This window comes from Exophiala dermatitidis (genome assembly GCF_000230625.1).
Source record: "Exophiala dermatitidis NIH/UT8656 unplaced genomic scaffold supercont1.7, whole genome shotgun sequence".
NCBI classification, from domain to species: domain Eukaryota; kingdom Fungi; phylum Ascomycota; class Eurotiomycetes; order Chaetothyriales; family Herpotrichiellaceae; genus Exophiala; species Exophiala dermatitidis.
This window is the reverse complement of record NW_008751652.1, coordinates 782,032-799,813: the sequence shown is the minus strand read 5'-3', so window position 1 is coordinate 799,813 and position 17,782 is coordinate 782,032. Positions and strand designations below refer to the sequence as shown.

The 17,782-nt window shown below is 53.1% G+C and overlaps 9 protein-coding genes across 9 annotated transcripts; 5 read left to right on the top strand and 4 right to left on the bottom strand.

Moving 5' to 3' along the window:
* Nucleotides 1–138: 138 nt before the first annotated feature.
* HMPREF1120_08110 (peptidylprolyl isomerase) lies at nt 139–1,877 on the top strand. Its single transcript, XM_009162351.1, has one exon. It carries the CDS (start codon nt 307–309, stop codon nt 1,678–1,680), a length of 1,374 nt encoding a protein of 457 aa, XP_009160599.1. The 5' UTR covers nt 139–306; the 3' UTR covers nt 1,681–1,877.
* Nucleotides 1,731–3,313, bottom strand: HMPREF1120_08109 (uncharacterized protein). The gene has a single exon (XM_009162350.1). The coding sequence runs from the start codon at nt 2,911–2,913 to the stop codon at nt 1,837–1,839; it is 1,077 nt and encodes a 358-aa protein (XP_009160598.1). The 5' UTR covers nt 2,914–3,313; the 3' UTR covers nt 1,731–1,836.
* A 39-nt stretch (nt 3,314–3,352) lies between these two features.
* On the bottom strand, nt 3,353–6,158 carry HMPREF1120_08108 (uncharacterized protein). Its single transcript, XM_009162349.1, has 2 exons — nt 4,919–6,158; nt 3,353–4,865 (listed from the first exon to the last, which is right to left on the bottom strand). Exons 1-2 carry the CDS (start codon nt 5,637–5,639, stop codon nt 4,483–4,485), a joined length of 1,104 nt encoding a protein of 367 aa, XP_009160597.1. The 5' UTR covers nt 5,640–6,158; the 3' UTR covers nt 3,353–4,482.
* A 1,193-nt stretch (nt 6,159–7,351) lies between these two features.
* On the top strand, nt 7,352–8,444 carry HMPREF1120_08107 (dolichyl-diphosphooligosaccharide-protein glycosyltransferase; the record flags this gene model as incomplete). The annotated part of the gene is made up of 3 exons (XM_009162348.1): nt 7,352–7,702; nt 7,757–8,210; nt 8,263–8,444. The coding sequence occupies 3 exons, from the start codon at nt 7,352–7,354 to the stop codon at nt 8,442–8,444; spliced, it is 987 nt and encodes a 328-aa protein (XP_009160596.1).
* A 439-nt stretch (nt 8,445–8,883) lies between these two features.
* Nucleotides 8,884–10,185, top strand: HMPREF1120_08106 (uncharacterized protein; the record flags this gene model as incomplete). The annotated part of the gene is made up of 1 exon (XM_009162347.1): nt 8,884–10,185. One exon carries the CDS (start codon nt 8,884–8,886, stop codon nt 10,183–10,185), a length of 1,302 nt encoding a protein of 433 aa, XP_009160595.1.
* A 40-nt stretch (nt 10,186–10,225) lies between these two features.
* Nucleotides 10,226–11,541, bottom strand: HMPREF1120_08105 (uncharacterized protein). Its single transcript, XM_009162346.1, has one exon. The coding sequence runs from the start codon at nt 11,369–11,371 to the stop codon at nt 10,490–10,492; it is 882 nt and encodes a 293-aa protein (XP_009160594.1). The 5' UTR covers nt 11,372–11,541; the 3' UTR covers nt 10,226–10,489.
* A 202-nt stretch (nt 11,542–11,743) lies between these two features.
* On the top strand, nt 11,744–13,537 carry HMPREF1120_08104 (phosphatidylinositol glycan, class T; the record flags this gene model as incomplete). Its single annotated transcript, XM_009162345.1, has 1 exon — nt 11,744–13,537. The coding sequence occupies one exon, from the start codon at nt 11,744–11,746 to the stop codon at nt 13,535–13,537; it is 1,794 nt and encodes a 597-aa protein (XP_009160593.1).
* Nucleotides 13,538–13,738: 201 nt separating this feature from the next.
* HMPREF1120_08103 (proline iminopeptidase) lies at nt 13,739–15,181 on the top strand (the record flags this gene model as incomplete). The annotated part of the gene is made up of 2 exons (XM_009162344.1): nt 13,739–14,038; nt 14,105–15,181. 2 exons carry the CDS (start codon nt 13,739–13,741, stop codon nt 15,179–15,181), a joined length of 1,377 nt encoding a protein of 458 aa, XP_009160592.1.
* HMPREF1120_08102 (uncharacterized protein) lies at nt 15,136–17,636 on the bottom strand. Its single transcript, XM_009162343.1, has one exon. The coding sequence runs from the start codon at nt 17,306–17,308 to the stop codon at nt 15,254–15,256; it is 2,055 nt and encodes a 684-aa protein (XP_009160591.1). The 5' UTR covers nt 17,309–17,636; the 3' UTR covers nt 15,136–15,253.
* Between the last annotated feature and the right edge of the window lie 146 nt (nt 17,637–17,782).

Below are 17,782 nucleotides of genomic sequence, written 5' to 3'. Positions count from 1 at the left end.
CAGTCGTACTTTACGGCTGAAACCCCGGCGCTGGCCGCGGAGAGCGCATGCCACTCTCGGGCGGAGCACCACAGGACAAATGCACTTTCCTCCAATCAAATCTTGGTGGCACAATCATCCCGCAATATTACTGGGAGTCCGGGACAACATGCGACGTCCATCACAAACATCAGCCACCAACTTCAAGAACCTGGAAAGCCGCGGACAGACCTTATACAGCAGGAATTTCAAGCGCAAGGCCCAAACCATTCAAGTTGTAACCAGGCGGTAAAAACAAAAGAACAAGCATTAAGGCCGCGTTCCGCCATGACATCCCATTCGACCCTCCAGAAGATCAGCAATCTCGAAACGCACCGCTTCGAGAAGCCCGTCAAGAAGATCTACGATGGCTCCGACGTCACATTCTTCCTGACATCTCTGGCATACCGCGACATCATGACATTTATGCTCCAGCTGAATCGGTCCGTCGTGCCTCGAAAACAGACCATCAACGGGACAACAAAAGTGGTCACGTGGCCCCTGGGTTCGAAAGATGTAGTCTTCTCAGAGTCCGTTGAGCGGTTACGCACGCTGTTGACCAAACTGAGCAAATTCGTCGACGATGTTCCTCCCGACACTGGACCGAGACGCTTTGGCAACGTCAGCTTCAGAAAATGGTTCAAACTGGTCGAAGACCAACTGGACGACCTGTTACGCGAGCATATTCCGGGATCGCTCGCCCCGGCATACGAGGAATTGGGGGCTTACCTATTGGGCAGCTTCGGTAGTGCCCAACGACTAGACTACGGCACGGGACATGAACTCAGTTTTCTGGCTTTTCTGGGGGCTCTGTGGAAGGTGGACTATTTCGCCGAAGCAGATATCGGCGTGGAAGAACGGGGCATTGTTTTGGGAGTGTTTGAAATGTATTTGTCGCTGATCAGGAAATTGATCAAAACATACACGCTGGAACCGGCCGGGTCGCACGGCGTCTGGGGACTGGACGACAATTCTTTCCTGCCATATGTTTTCGGCTCGGCACAACTGGCGCCTCCCATCACCGAGGCCGACGACACACCTACCGAAGGCTCGCTGCCGGATGCGCCCGAGCCGTCCTGGGTGAGCAAGGCGAATCTGGTGGAGAAAGAAAAGGACAAGAATATGTACTTTTCCGCCATTGCGTTCATCTATGATGTCAAGAAGGGCCCGTTCTGGGAGCACAGTCCTATGCTGTACGACATTTCTGGTATTAGCGGTGGGTGGGGGAAGATCAATAAAGGCATGGTCAAAATGTACAATGCTGAGGTGTTGGGCAAGTTTCCCGTCGTGCAGCATTTTCCTTTTGGGTCACTGTTCAGATGGGAGAAGGACCCTGAAGCCAGGCCCCCGCCGCCTTCCGCACACTCTGCCAGCCAGCCTCTGCGGGACCCCATGGCCGCTCAGAGCATAACGGCCGCAAGGCCAGGAGGTGCTCCGGTCAGTGTCGGCACCGCAGCTCCTTGGGCATCCGCAGCCCCACCATCCGCCCAAGCACCTTTGGGCTTTGTTAATGGTGTCACCCAGGCACCTTGGGCAAGTCGAAATCCAGCACCTCCGCCTCCTCCGCGAGGTGGATTTGCTCCACTTCAAAGACAAAAGATGCCAGCGCTTCAGGAAACATCGAGCAAATCCGGACAAGCAGCGCCAGATGCACCGAGGTAGCCGTAGCCGCCAGGCTGGGACTGTGGCTAGAACAGGAATATGAACAAAAAATGAACAAAATCATGACATGTACGATGTGACCATGACTAGAGTACCTTAGGTAGCGCTATGAAATGAACACTGGGTATCCGCAAGAAAAACCAAATGACTGGGGTATCATGAAGAATCCGAATCCGAATTGTAACCCACCAACGCCACGCTTCCCGTTTTCGTTTCCGTCCTCGCGGATTTTTGGTTTTGGTCTCTTTCCTTATCCTTTTCCTCCTCCATTCTTTTCCGCTTCGCTCTCGGCCGCCAACCGTTATCTTCTCGCAAGAAGGGATCCGTAGCGGCTCTCGTGTTCCCGGCCAGCTGACTCTGCAGGATATCCTTTTTGGCATGAGGTTTGAACCTCGACGGCAAACCATTACTCCCACTATCATTCAGTCCAGTCGGTGTTGATGTTGCAAACAAAGCTCTTTTCGCGGCAGCGGAAACGTCCTCCCTTTGGTCCTCCCCTTGATCCCCAAAATCAATATACTTCACCCTCTCCACATCCTCAAGCTGATCCTGGGACCCCAAATCCAACGCATCATTAAGCCCAAACTTTTCTTTCAGCGCCTCACCAGTCCTCTCATCATTCTGGCGTTTCCTCCTTCCAACGCGAAACTCGGCCCTCAACTTCCTACTCCGCTCGTACGGGTCCGCCCAATCCCTCTCGCTGGCCTTGAGTAACTCGTCCAGTCTATCTTTCTGGGCATTAAACAGCGTTTTATCAGCCACTTTCTTCTCGAGTGCCCCAAAGGCACCATCACCGCCTTTCTCTAATCGATCTTTATCTTCTTCAGAGACACCTAGTCTCACCTCCCCATCGAGCAATTTATCCGCGCCCGTGTCTCGTCTCCTCCCGCCCTCGACGACAAGGTACTCCGCGTTCTTCGGGTCCGTCCGCACCTCGATCCACCCTCCACATGCGGTATGTTTGAACCGAAAACTCCAGATTGGAGTGCTGTAGTAATTGCCTACTTTTTTCTTCTCGGCGTTGAACCGTACGCCTTGGCCGATGATTTGTTCGGGGGAGCAGTGCGTGCACCAGATTGCGAAGGGGCATTCGAAGCGCACGGTTAGGATGCCTTCGGATTTTAGTTTTCGGGCTCGGGCGCCGAGGGGGTGCCCTTTGCCGGATGCCGTGTTGAATGAGACGAGGCCTTCGAGGTCGGGGGGGACGTAGCGTCCCATGTTGAAGCCTTGCATTTTGAGACGCTGGCACTTTCCCAGACGCCGCGGCACTGGGATTCAGAAGATAGATTGGATTGAATTGGTGTCAAGCCTGAGGGACAGTTGACGCGAGCGCTGAAACCTGTGGTCGGGTATAAAGGACTACCAGGTCTGTAGCATAGAATTGGCTGAGCCCATGGTGAGACTCGAACCGGTCGATTCGGATTGTATTGTAGCAATAGCACGGAGAAGAGTCTATCTCGTACTATGGGGGTTGGGCTCGCCCTGTATTTGAGTGTGATCTGGTTTGCCTGCGCTGTAGTTGCAGGTGGTAGAGGGAGTTGAGTCGAGGGGTTTCTATCTGTAGTCTGGTAATACGACTTAGAGTGCGTGGGGCGCAGATGTGCAGTCTCAAGTTCCGCTGCCAGTGCAGCCACTGACGCGCCCCCTCGGCCCCGCGCGTGAAAGATCGGACTCGGAACGAACAAGGCTCCGCTATATTCCACGCAGCCTTGCGACCACCACACAAGATGCCAATACTAGCATGGTGATTGCCTGGACTTGCGTAAATGTGTACTTCCTGCCAGTATCTCGATGCTATCTAGTTCTACTCGTCTGATTTGTCCCAGTGGGCAATCTGCCCGGCGGAATTATGGAGGTCATCAGTTGTCACTGCTACGCGCCCTTCATTGGCGTACAGTTCACGGAAGAAGTTTCAAAGATCTCAGTAGAAGGGGTTGACACGGGAACCATGGTGGAATGCGGAACTTGCAGAACGACGCAGCCATAATATTCAATGCCAGACTCCTGCATAGCACCGTTATCTGCTTGAGAAAAAAGAGTGACGCCGCAGTTTCTTACACCAAACTGATATGAAAAGATGCTCTATCCAGCTGCTTGAGCGGGATTGAGGCCTGCTCTTCAAAGCCCTGGCTTGCCTGGCGAATCCATCTGGGGCCGAATGAGACCTGCTTTTCAAGGCTTCCCGGGCTTTGCTCGGAGATAGGCGAGTGATCTTCGAGCCAGACACTCGGCGTTTCGTATGGTCTGGTCAGTCATGTGCGGGCACGCAAATATGCCGGCGAAGGTTCTGCTTCCGGAATTCGGTGCGGTGCTCTCTGGAGAAACAAAGTTTGGAAGAGACCAATCCACAGGATGACCGCGCTTGAAAGTCATCGCTTGTTGAGGAGATCCCGGGCATGTCGCTCTTGTTGGGTTTGGTATGTGCCAGAGGGCGTTAAGAGGCATCTTTATACTCTTGTGAAACACAGACACACCCTCTGGGGCGTTGATCGATGTCGAGATGCCTGAACATCGGGTTCATAAAGACAGACAAGGTTGATAGGTGCCTTCGGTATGCACCGCTTCATGACATCCAGCTGAACAGGCCGAAACTCGTGCTCAGTAAGTGGCCCATGCAGACTACTACTTACCGTCCACTTGCAAAAACTCGATGGCGGACGTGGCTTGATTTCATGATCCTTTATTGTCGCACATTTCCAGTGGTATCTCACTTGGTCACCGCCTGTGGGAGAGATCATAACAGAAACAACAATTTCTTTTCCAGTATTTGTTGAGTTACCTTGTCGGCTAATTCGAACCACGTCAGTACAAGTCTTCCAGAGTCGGGCCTCTTGTCCGTTGGTCAATTTGACCAATTGCTGTGTCGAGCTGCTGTCGCAGATCACAAGTCACTGGGATATAGTCAAGTTCCGGAGGACTAATTAGACAGAGCGATGTTAAGTGTAAGTCTTCCAGTAAGACCTGACGCAGTTCAGCAACTGACATGGCAACGGAGGCCGCTCGTGGCAGGGGGTAAAGCCCAACAGAAGTCAACTCAAGGATCAGATTGCCGAGGACCATATCATCACAATGCTGCTGGTTAGAACACTGCACTTCAGCGCCTGCGCCTTGGTAGGTTTGGATAAAACGTTCTAGGACTTGAAGGTAACTTTGGATCGCCTCTAATCGAGACGCTTCTGTTCGGTCTTGCCTTTTGTGTTAGCGAGGTAAATGCCCTTCATGGATGTTGTGGACTAACCTCCGATGAAATCGGGTAATGCGACCTTTCCCCGGGGGACAGGTGAGATATTGACAGCTCTCGTGGTCAGTTGGTTAAAGGTCACCTCTTGCCTGGTCACGAACGAGATGTATATCCAATCGGACAAGCTAGAGGCTTTTTCCATGTCGGATTTCCTCTTCAGGGTTTTGAACCACATGTGCGTGAAAAGCTCCAGAGTCTCGTCGATTTCATACTTGTCGATCAACAGCGCGATCTGCAATAACATATCCCTGCTGACTTTTCGGGGAACTTTCCTTGTGAAACCATGTACAATCGCCAGTATCAACATCATTGCTTCAGGATTGTCTTCAGGCAAAGGCACCTTGATCGGTTGCTGAGAGCCTGGCTGTACCTTTTCCCGAAAGTTGCCGTTGAACATGGCTCGGAATACTCGTGAGTGCAGGGCAAGGTGCTTTGACGAGACTGTCACTTCAATAAAGTCGTCTGGCTCAAGGTCGTCGAACGAGCGCTCGCTGCTGGCTTCTCGATCATCTCTGGGCTCTGTACCGCTCGGTGAACCAACTCCGCCTTCTTCAGTCGGGGAGTGGATGCCGGCATCTTCTTCGCCTACAAACTCGGTGCTGTCCGGCGGTTGAACTTTGGCTTCGGCAGTGTCAGTAGTAGAGCCGGGGGCTTTCTTCGGCAGTAGCAGCACGACGTCGCCAGAAGGGTCAAAGACTGTGTCTAGAAGGGATGGCATGGTGTTCCTCTGGATTGAAATGTTTCAACACAGCCTTTAATGGCGACCAAGCAAATTGTTGCTTGTGGCTGCCTAAACAGGGGCTGGCGATGTCTCCTCGCACGGAGGCAGTTCCCACGGGTGCTTCAATGGCAATAAGTTGATTGAGAGGGTTTGAGCACAGCTCTGAGGGTAGATCCTACTAGTAGCGCAGGTATTATGCTGTTGGAGTTCTTATCCTCTGGCGTTGATGATTTTCCTGAACTGGGAATTTATCCAAGTATGCCCGTTCAGGGGCTATTGCGCCGACGAACGTTGCAGATTGCAACAGTGTACACGCCAACAATGTTCATCAGTCTGCAAAACTTGCTGTAAGGAAGATACCGACGCAATGAACGCGTTCATGGTTGAGGTCGAGATCGCGGAATATGAGGTGAAGTGCGGTGCAAGGGCACAAGCAAACTTCAAGTTGAATGTTTACTTTTGTAGTCGTGAGGCTAGAGTGTAACAATTCTTAAAGCAGCAGTATTTGCCCTTGCGCGACTCTTGGCCCAGCTCATTCAGATTTACCTTCGTTTGAACCCGGAGGACTCCAGCAATCCAACACTGTATGCACGGAAGAAGCTCGTGACCGCAGTCTCCGGTAAGTGTTGCTATCCCAACCTCTCTATGCGTCCGCTGCATCACATCACGCACGTCACCGGGTGTTCGAATCCCACTCTGCGCAAAAGAAAAAAGAATATTTGTGACTTTTTCAAAACAACAAAAACTCTAATCCGGAGGCCCTACCACACGCTGGGTGGTAGAGGTCCGGATCGAGGGAAACCCTCCTCTTTGGAGAGGATGGTTCTTTTATACCGATCGTTTCGTCAGGTTGGACCCCCGGTATACTCAATCCCTCGGCAGGTGAGGGAGATCCCAGGACCGAATGCTACAAGCGACTGATACAATCCGACCGAGGACGGAAGATCATAAGCGAGGCTTATATCGGCAAGTGCTCAGCAGCAGCTTACTTGTACCGCTGAGACCAGTCTCAAACTGCCCCCGTGGTGGGTGAATTGGTCTTGTCCTGACCACACCACAGGGGAATTGTTGGAAGTGATTTGACTTGTCACCCAGATAAACCTTTATTTTTCATTTTTGTGCTGTGCCCCGGGCGTGCTCCGGGCAACCAAGTTTAGGTACCACGTACCGGAAGGAAGCAAGTCACGCGTAGACGTGACCCAGGAATTGATTGGCTCTACTTCAGTATACTGTATCTGAACCAGGTACCTTATATTACGAAAGGTTCATCCCAAAGGCTTGTTCATCAACACCAACCAGTTGATTTTGCGAATCCATACTCCTCACTTCTTGAATGGATTACGTTCAGAGCTCCCAAGCAATGCACCCGGTAGTGGCCAAGAAGCCCAAATCTGAAAACATCTATACGCGTTTATGACGTGATATGCCCTGGCCCAACTTCCCCGGGCAATCATTCCAACAAAGGCCAGTATCGAAGCCTTCATCGTGATGTGCTCCTAGATACGGTCCACAGGTACTATACGCTTGAGGCGCAAGGCTACGGGGTTTGATATTGCACTAGTGAACATATACACCTCCCAAGAATGTTTTGTGGTCCGCCGTAGACTCAGTGGAGCCGCCATGAGGCCACGCTTCGTCAACTCCGAGTCGTTGCATTCAAGCTGAACTTCGCAGTGCCCAACGGAATCACCAGAGCTTGAGCATCGACAATGCGTGTCTTCAAACTGCTGGCGCTTGCGGCGCTATCGTGGACAGCTCTCGCCGCCAAAAAGCCAGCGACGACGAGTAAATACGACACCTATTCTGCCAAACAAGCCTCCTCCGCACCCATTGAGTTGGACGAGAAAGGATACAATGAATTGACTGCTGCACCTCGCGACTACTCGCTAGCAGTTCTCCTGACCGCCCGCGACGCAAGATACGCCTGTGGATTATGTAAAGAGTTTGATCCGGAATGGAGCATACTGGGCCGCAGCTGGCAGAAGGGTGATCGCCATGGAGAACATCGACTGCTGCTGACCACGGTGGATTTCGACCATGGCAGAAATGTCTTTATGAAGGTATGGTGATCTTCTCCCAAGATCAAGGAAAGCCTTTTGGTTAACCGGTCACAGCTTCAACTCCAAACCGCACCTGTACTGCTCTATTTCCCTCCCACCGTCGGGCCGAACGCGAAACCGGATGGTCAACCAGCCCGGCTCGACTTCCTGGGTCCTCAAACGGCCGACAGCGTGCGGAACTGGCTTTTGAGACAGCTACCACCTGGCGATTACCCTGCTATCAGCCGACCGATCAACTATGCGAGGATAGGAGCCACGATCACAATCCTCTTGGGAGTGTTTACATTCATGACCGTGGCCTATCCATATGTGCTGCCCATCATTCAGAACCGCAACCTGTGGGCCGGTATCAGTTTGATTTTGATCCTACTGTTCACCAGCGGCCATATGTTCAACCATATCCGAAGAGTTCCTTACGTTGCCGGAAATGGTCGCGGGGGCATTACCTATTTCGCCCCCGGCTTCCAGAATCAATACGGCATGGAGACACAAATTGTAGCTGCCATGTGTAAGTCCAAGATGGTCTCCGTCAACGGCTTTGACGTGCTAATCTCCGACAGATGCCTTGCTTGCATTCGCTACCATCAACCTGGCCATTCGAGTGCCGCGTATCAAAGACCCTCGCACTCAGCAATTAGCCGTCATTATTTGGGCGACCGTTCTTTTTGGAATGTACAGCTTCCTCATGAGCGTTTTCCGGATCAAGAATGGCGGTTATCCGTTCTGGCTACCGCCGTTTTAGATATACAGCAAAAGTTAAGATATAGAGATCTGGGGATTGTATGGGTGACGCAAAGTTGGGCGAGCTGGTACAGTCCACCGGAATTTGTGTGGGAGAGATATCGCGAAAATCAATAGGAAAATGAAACCAAAATTATCAAGGACAGGACATGTTGAGAAACAGTACCTAGTTGCGAACGATAAGTCCTGGTTACATCCCCTAGGTCGATCACCCTCGAGCTTCCCCAACTTTTTGTATACCTACACTGGCATTTGATGCGGAGCAACGCCAAGTGACACGCCAGAATCGCGTACCTATAAACCACGACAATCAGTACTACCTAGGTATATTCACTTGCAGAAGTGAGTATTGTATATCTCAGTATAACTATATCTCAGTATAACAACCACCTGTACTTCATTTTCATTTCTTGGATTTCCAGTCTTGGGACATTGCCGCCATGGAAGACTTTTCGCAATCACGAGGCGAAGACGACCTCTTCGACGACGAAATCGTGCCTTTCGATGTCCCTCCATCCAACTCTCCGGAGAGAGTTGCCGCGCAGTTAGAACAAGTCTCCCTTGAGTCTACGAGTACACCACAGCCAGCAATTTCTACTACTGCACAACCCGCCGTAGCAGTTACCAGTACAGCGCCGCCGTCACAGCCCAGCAGAGACCAGAACCAAACCTTTCGAGATTCGAAGCCGAAACCGAGGTCACGAGGGGGAAATGACAGACCTGGCCGAGGAGGAGCAAGCAAGAGAGGAGGAGGTGGTGGCTTAGGCGGTGGTCTGGCCGATTCAAAATGGGCGATTAAGCCGTCGTCGAAACCTACTACTAGTACTACAACGACAGAGGCGGAGCAGAGCGTGAAGCAGCCATCCTCAACCGGTGAGCCGCAACCGGAGGCAGAAAAGCCAGCGACGGCAACTCCAGCGGCAGGCACAGAACAAGGACAATCCACCACTACCACGACCGCCGCCGCAGGTACCACGCCCGCCCGTCCTCCAGCCGTGCGAGGCGACCGCACAGCAACCGGGGGCCTACGCAAACCCAAGCTCACAGAAGAAGAACTCAGCGCCAAACTAGCGGCAGCAAAGGAGCGATCCCAAAACGTGGCGGCAGCATACGCTCGAGCACAGGCGGACGCCGCGAATTTTGAAGAGCGGGAGCGCATCGCGAACGAGAGGCGGGAGAAGGACCGTGCTGAGCGAAGAGTCATGGATAAAGAGAGAGAAAAGAACCGACAGCGCAAGATGGCCGTCATGGGTGGTCGGGAATGGGACGCCGGTAAGAACGAGGAGGATTTCAAAACGACACATGGCAACGGACGCGGTGGGCCGCGCAGGTTCCAAGCCGGCGGTCTGACGCCAGAGCAACAGTATCAGGCTGAGCAGGACGATCTTAGAATGTATGAGTGGCGTGATGATGATCGAGGAGGCCGTGGCAGGGGCGGCAGAGGTGGTAGGGGCAGAGGCGGTGGCGGACGAGGAAGAGGTGGTGGAAGAGGTGGTCGAGATAGTGACCGTTTAAGCAATCAGCAGCAGCCGTCTTGGTCTGATGATAAGGACTTCCCGGCTTTGCCTGCTGCGAGTTGGAGTTCGACTTCAACGGCACAGAAGGAGCCTTCAAATGATGCCACGGGTACCAGTACCCCGAGGCCAACTGCTCAGAGAATTGATTCGGCGCAGGGCAATACCGGGGAAAGCTGGGCAGAGCAGGTCGAGTCCAGCGAGGCTGGAAAGGCCGAAACTGCCTAGGGACTGATGTGGTGTAACAAAAACAGCGACTGGAAGCGAAATGGAATTGGTTGTGCGTGTGTTTGATGCCTTGTCTCAAGAATGAAAAGCGTTCAAGCGGTCATGATATTTTTCTTATCGCATCCTGCCACTACATGGGTATCTCGAGAACTGCATATCAGTTATGCTGCCAAAACAGGCACATTCTGGGTAGAAAATGAGAAACCTTGGGAACAACCTTAGCCTCCTCCGAGACGCCTTTTTCGCACCCCTTGCCCGTAGAATCCAAAAAGAAAAACAGTTACAAGGACTAGTTCGGTCGAGATCACCATCTACCTCGTCCTCGTCCGCGATATCCACCGCCTCCTCTATACCCGCCACGTCCTCCATACCCACCACGGCCACCCCAGCCGCCTCCTCCCTCACCGTATCCGCCATCATCATACCCTCTCGGACCAGCAGGACTGCTATCTTCATGTCTCATTGGGGGCGGACGACCCTTCAATTCCTTCTGTAATTGCTCGTACGTGCGGCGCATCTGTGCATACCCAAGATGCATCTTCCCATAAAAGTGATCCGCCAACCGTCTATCATTGTCCAGCCGTGATAAGTATGCGCCACAGACATCGCAGACCTGCAATTTCTGATGTCCCGACGGCCCACTGGTGTCGGACAAGGCCTTGAGATCGCGTTCAGCCTGCTCCTTGGCCAACTTTGCCGTCCGGACTTTGTAGAATTCCTGACAGGCCAGCGAGACGGAGCCCATCTCGGCGAGACAGTTGACCTCCAGAAGACCCGTGTTGATCGTCTTTGTAAGATCCGATATCGTTTTGAGCAGGTTATTCGTCTGTCTGATCTCGTCTGGTGTCTTTTCTAGTCGCCGTTGCGCCTGGTCTATCCTCCGGTTGCAGTCGTCAATGTACTTCTGCATGTCCCGCATGTAGTCGTATTCGAATCCGTACTTGGCCTTCTCCGCGGGACTGAGGTTGTCGTACTCGATCTTCAAGTGCTCCGGATGGGCTTTCGGACACGGGCCCAAGTCTTGCTTGGTGTTGGTGAATAGGTCGTGCGGACATGTACCGACCAGATATGAGCGGCATACGTTGGGCGATGTGAGGGTTAGGTTTGCGCTTTTCGATGAGCCGCCCGTGCCCATGAACTGGTCGCCCATGAGCTGCTCGAGCAGCTTGCGCTGTTCGGCGGCCATGTTGGCGTGGGCGGTGGATTTTTGAGGGTTCTGCTTTCCCTTTCCGCCGAAGGACTAAGACCGACCTGAGTATGGTAGTCAATATAGACTATTCGTTATCAAGGATCCGCAGGAGTTGTAGTCGCGGGAGATTGGGGCGGGAATGAGGTTGGTCCAAGTTTGAGTGAGGGATGCGCCCGCAGATGGAAAAGACCAACCGCGCCGCAATTGTAGATGGCGACGAGGCTCTGTCGGCAGAACTGCGGCAAATCACTTACTGCCATCACTGCGGAGGACGGATTGCTTGACTTCGCTGCGGACAGGACACATTACACGCTCCTCGTCAAGCCTACAATCTGACATGATCTGACGCAGTCCACTGACGATGCCGGCATGTCGCGGTCGCTTCTGATTCTTTTCTACATCGGGCTGCTGGCCTTGAGCGCCGCAGCGTCCGACTACTTTGAGCGACTGACCCTGACCCCCCTGCCACTGGGCGCTCTTCTCGCGTCCTTCGACTTCCGTGCCAACGAAACAATTGCAAATTATGAGACGGAGAACTACAGATACTTTCCCCGCTCGCTGGGTCAGGCTCTGAGACATGCCGGCACGAAAGAACTTCATCTGAGATTCACTACCGGACGGTGGGACCCTGACACTTGGGGCGCACGACCATGGAATGGTACGAAAGAAGGTGGCACAGGAGTTGAGCTATGGGCTTGGATCGAAGCAGCTTCGGAAGAAGAGGCTTTTGACAAATGGACGATTCTGACGCAGTCCCTCTCGGGTCTGTTCTGCGCGTCATTGAACTTCATTGATTCAACCAGGACCACCAAACCAGCCTTGTCCTTCCAACCCGCAGGCACGTACGATGGACAGAATGAAAACCTCCATTTTCTACATGGTGTGCTTCCGGGCGAAGTCGTCTGCACAGAGAACTTGACGCCGTTTATCAAGCTACTGCCATGTAAGGGGAAGGCGGGAATCTCCAGTCTTTTGGATGGTCACAAGATCTTCGATGCCTCCTGGCAGAGTATGGCCATCGACGTTCGGCCCAAGTGTTCGGACAGCGACCCAGAGAAATGCCTCATGGAAATCAGCCAGACGATCGATGTGGTCCTTGACATTGAACGTTCCAAACGCCCTCGAGACAATCCGATCCCGAGGCCAGTTCCAGCTGAACAACTGGTGTGCGACGAGACGAAACCATACCACTCTCAAGACGCGTGTTATCCTCGAGACATGACTGACGAGATTCCCTGGTCCTTGAAAGAAGTATTCGGACGAACAGTGGCAGGGGTTTGTCCTCTAGTCGAAACTGAAGGCCCAGAAGCAAAGTCCGTATGCTTGAACGTGCCACATGAACGAATGGTCTTGATTGGAATGAGTGGATTCGAGGTCAAATCTGAGCCAGGGCAGCCCGAGTCGAGGTGCTACCAATTGATGCAATTCGAAGAGTTCGATCTTGAGCTTCCGCAGCAGACACTCAGCACCAACCCCAACCTTGGCCATGAATTGTTGCGGGCCGAAAGGACCATAACAGGCCACGGGGCGGCTCGAGGAGGTATGCGCACCATCTTCACCAACCCGTCACCAACGGACCCCGTGGAGTTTGTGTATTTCGAGAGTCTGCCTTGGTTCATGCGGCCCTTCATGCATACCCTAAAAGCACAGATTACCCAAACCGACTTTCCATTCCAGTGGCAGATCATCAAGGATATGCATTACCGACCCGCCGTTGATCGGAAACGGGGGACTCAGCTTGAACTGGTCATGTCGGTGCCTCCTGCCAGCACCGTCATGCTCACCTACGACTTCGAGAAGGCAATTCTACGATACACCGAGTATCCGCCAGATGCGAACCGTGGATTCAACGTTGCTCCGGCCGTGATACGCATATTAAACAATACTAGTGCGGATGAACCCTCCAGTGACATCTACATCCGAACGACAAGTCTGTTGTTGCCACTGCCCACGCCCGACTTTAGCATGCCATACAATGTCATCATCTTGACGAGTACAGTGATGGCTCTCGCTTTTGGAAGCATCTACAATCTGTTGGTCCGGCGTTTCGTGGGTGCGGATGAGGTAGGCGAGCCCAGGCTCCGAGGTCTGGTTAAAAGGCTACGGGCCCTGATTGTGATATTAAAGGATAGAATCATAGGAAAGAGAGAGAAAGTAGAGTAGAACAGGTGGCGGCGGAGCCTACCTTGCGTTTATGTACAACATTGTAAACGACTCGGGGGGTGTATAAGAGGATCACCTGACTCGCTCTTCGTGTCAATCACTTGTTAGAGTCCTCATTCCACAGCATCCTCCTCGTGCATGCGGACGCATATATTGTATTACTGTGGTGAGTAGCAAAGGAAGCCTCATCCTTTGGGCAAAATGGTTCAAGTTGAGCCAGCGATTCTCGTTCCGGGACAAGAACATCAGGTGCCTGGGAAACTTCTGGTCAAGGAACTACAATTCCGGGTTCCCCTCGACCACAGCAACCCCGAGGGTGAGTCCATCTGGCTCTTCTGTCGAAGCGCCAGGAGATTCGAGAAGCCAGCCGCTCCGAAGGCAAGCGCCGCCGCCGACTACCAGCCATGGTTTGTCTACATCCCTGGGGGCCCTGGGTTTGGGTGTCCTCCTCCGGAAAACATGCTGGAGCTCACTAACGAAGTGTTGGGACGTGGGTATAAGGTAAGTCTTGGGTGTTGCAGTTGAGCCTTCCAATGGTACAGACGTTAACGGAACTACGATGTGCAGTTGCTTTGCTTTGATCATCGTGGCATGGGACTGTCCACCCCAGCCACTGCGGCTACCATCACGGCCAGAGGAACGCCCACGAAGCAGGCCGAGTATCTCAGCCATTTCCGCGCAGACAATGCAGTGCGAGACCTCGAGGCCATCCGCAAGTGTTTGACCAGCGGGTATCCCGACGACAAAAAGAAATGGACCATCATGGGCACCAGCTACGGCGGGTTCGTCTGTCTCACCTACCTGAGCTTCTATCCAGAAGGTCTCCGCGAAGTCTTTCCCGTCGCTGGCATGGCGCCAATTTTTGAAAGAGTCCCCGATGAAGCGGTCAGGAACCTTTTCCTAATGGTCAAGGACAGGAACCAGAAGTATTATGCAAAGTACCCGGAGGACGAGAACAGAGTCCGGAGGATCCTGAAGCTGATCCGTGATACCAAGGTCCGACTACCATCCGGTGACATCCTGACCGTAGGACGGTTCCTGGAGATGGGCCTCCATTTCGGGTTTCATGGTGGCCTAGACGAAGTCCACAATGTTGTGTTTCGGGCTTCGCACGATATGGAAACGTTTGGATATCTCACCCGGCCGACCTTGTCGGACATTGAAAGCATGTCCTGGTACAATGACCAACCGCTCTATGGAGTTCTCCATGGCTCGATATATGCACAGAATGCCGCGCCGAGGTGGGCATTCGACAGGATTCTGCAAGAGTTTCCGGAGTTCCAGGTCGACCTGGACGGAACATATGCTAGGGTTCTGTTCACTGGCGAAATGGTGTTTCGGCGCGCGTTCCAGGATTATGGAGAGTTACGGCCCCTTGCCGCAGCGGCGGAACTGCTGGAATCCAAGGACAACTGGGACGCCTTGTATGACTTGGAGCAGCTGGAACACAACGAAGTCCCGGTATACGCGGCCATCTATGTGGAAGACATGTATGTCGACTTCAACTTTTCACGCAGGGCGGCTAGTCTTGTCAAGGGCTGCAAGACGTTCATCACTAACGTGCTTTACCACGATGCTGTCCGGGCCAAAACAGCGGACGTCATGAAAGCGCTCTTTGCTTTGCGGGACGACACTATAGATTAGAATAAGGTCACTGATATACAGAATATACGCAAAGAACATGTCGCTATGGTGGGTTGGTTCGCGTGCATCATATCATCGCCGTCTACCTGGTCCGCTTTCGGCACCCCGGTCAGCCATGCTGATGACCTCGCCGATACCTGCGGCCTCTTGTTCGTCCTCGAGATTACGGATCTCCTCTCTGCAGTCCCACCATCTCTCTTCGGCCTGCTCGAAAGCCGCCTTGCGCAGTTCTTTGACAGATTGTTCTGTCGACGTGGTAGTAGTTCTTGATTTTTTCGACTCGATCACCAGTCTCTGCCATTCCTCAGAAGTGCGGGCATAAAAGTCGCGCAGACTCTCGAACGGACGCGGGAAAGGCCGCGAGTCCTGCTCCGCGCTCGTCTCGGGTTCTGTCTCCACAGCCGCTTCGCTCTCTGCCGGAGGAAGAGTGACTTCTGTCGCGGCCGTCGACGGCGCTCCCACCGACGATGTGTCTTGATCATTGTCCTCCTCGTCTGTATCCATATCGGAATCTCCCTCCTCGTCGTCTTCATCCTCCATTTCCTCATCGCTGTCTTGACTCGTCACATTCCAATTAGCCGGTTCTGTGTAGTAGAGTTCCTTGACACCGTCGAGCTTGCCCAGATCAACGGCATAGAGATCCGCAAACGTGATTTCAACATCCTTCTTCTCAAAGGTGCCGCCAAACAAATACAGAATATCGTCCTGAACACACAGCTGGGCATTGAAGCGCGGATGCGGCATTTCGAAGCGGACCGGATACTCTTTCTTGGCGGGCTCGGGCTCAGGTTCGTTGTCTCGAGGAGCACGTTCCACTTCCATCTCATCGGCGCCCAAGATTGATCCCTTGGTCTGCAGGGCCGCGAGGTTGCGTAATAGCTCCTCCTCGTCGGCCTTTGCTCGATCCCGGCCTCGCGGTGCTACAGCCTGTTTCTTGGCTCCCCCAGCCTTGGGTCGGCGCAAGGTAAGTGGAAAGAAGCGATTTCGGTCAATATTCCAGATGAACATGTCGTTAAAGAACTCGCTTTCAATGCCCTCTTCGCTCTCTTCGACATCGTGGACGCCGCCAAACGCCACGCCGCGCCCCTTGTGGTATGACATGGTCGCACCGGCTCTCGGCGGATTCGGCGCATTTGCAGGTCTCTTGCGCCGCTCCCAGCGTAAGGTGGGGGCTGTTCCGCTGGGCGCATCAGCGGGAGGAGGCGTGATGCGGAGAAACCAAGTGTCTTGATGGACCATTGGTTTGAGAACATTGCGGACCAAAGGTCCGCCACCACCTTTACCCTGCTTGCCACTTGTAGACGTGGCCTTAACGCGAGAATAGCCGCCAAATAACACGGCGCCAGTCTCGTGCGGGAGGAAACTAAACGACGACCGTGGATCTGGCTTCTGAGATGCAGGGGGTGTTTTCATCTCGTGCCACACGTTCTCCTTGATATCATAAATCCAAGTGTCGTTCAAGTACTTGGTCTGCTGCGATGTATCCTGGAACCCACCAAACAGCACAATATAGTTTTTGAAATAGGTCATTCGGTGCCCGCTACGCGCTGGTGGCGACTTGCCTTTAGCCCTAGGCTCCAGTTTCGTCCATTCGCGCGTGTCGGTGTCTAAATGCCAGAAATCGTGGTAATGGTAGAACTGGTTCTGTTTCGGGGACGAGAATTCCCCGCCCGACACGTAGATTCCACCCGTGTTGCCGCCGCGACAGGCCGCGTGTCCGCTTCGAGGGAGCGGGCTGTTTCCTGATGAGACTTTGTGCCATTCGCCTCGGTCGATGAGGTAGACGAACAGGTCGTTGTAGAATGATGCTACGCTGCCGTCGTGGTATTCGCCTCCGAATAGGAATAATTCGTTTCTGTTCGATGGCGACGCTACTAATGTGCTTGATGACCTAGGGCCTGGGGGACTGCAGACTTGTTCCGTCACTTTTAGGAATTTTGCTTGTTCTTCAGCGTAGGCGGCTAGGACGGCGTCCAGGTCCACGTCGTCGTCGGCGTCAGAGTCGGCCGCGTTCAAGGCGGCCGCTTTTGCCTTGCTCTTTTTCTCCCCCTTGGCGGCCTTTTTGGATTGTTTTGCTTGAGTGCGCGCTTTGGCTTCGGCTGATTTGGCTTTTTTGCCTTTCGCCATTGCTCGTCACTTCACCCTCTGGGTGGGGTTGAGTAACAGGTAATGATGCCCCTGAGTGTCTTGGTTTATGCAAGATACAAGGCGGAACGTCTGAAGAATGGTTTACCCCAGTGTTAGGCGAGTTATCCCCCCTTGATGATAGGTGACCCTGGGCTAAGCAGCATTGAATCTATCCTACCTGTACTTTGGCTTCATGCAAAACACCCAACTCAGGTAGACGGTCATCAATGGTAGTGTCTGTACATGTAGTATTCCTGTATATTCGCAACTCCGGTACTTTTATTCGCTGGCATGGACTTTTGCGATATCTTGGCAACGCGGCATCTGCACAAATACTTCGCAGTATCAGGCTGCCCCTTTAATACGGTACAGCACAGTATCCTGGACGTTATATGGCAGCCTTGCGGCCTCGTCTTTCACAGAGTGAGCTGCAGGACGCTGCTTTCGTGACTGCTATACAGCCGCTGGGCAATA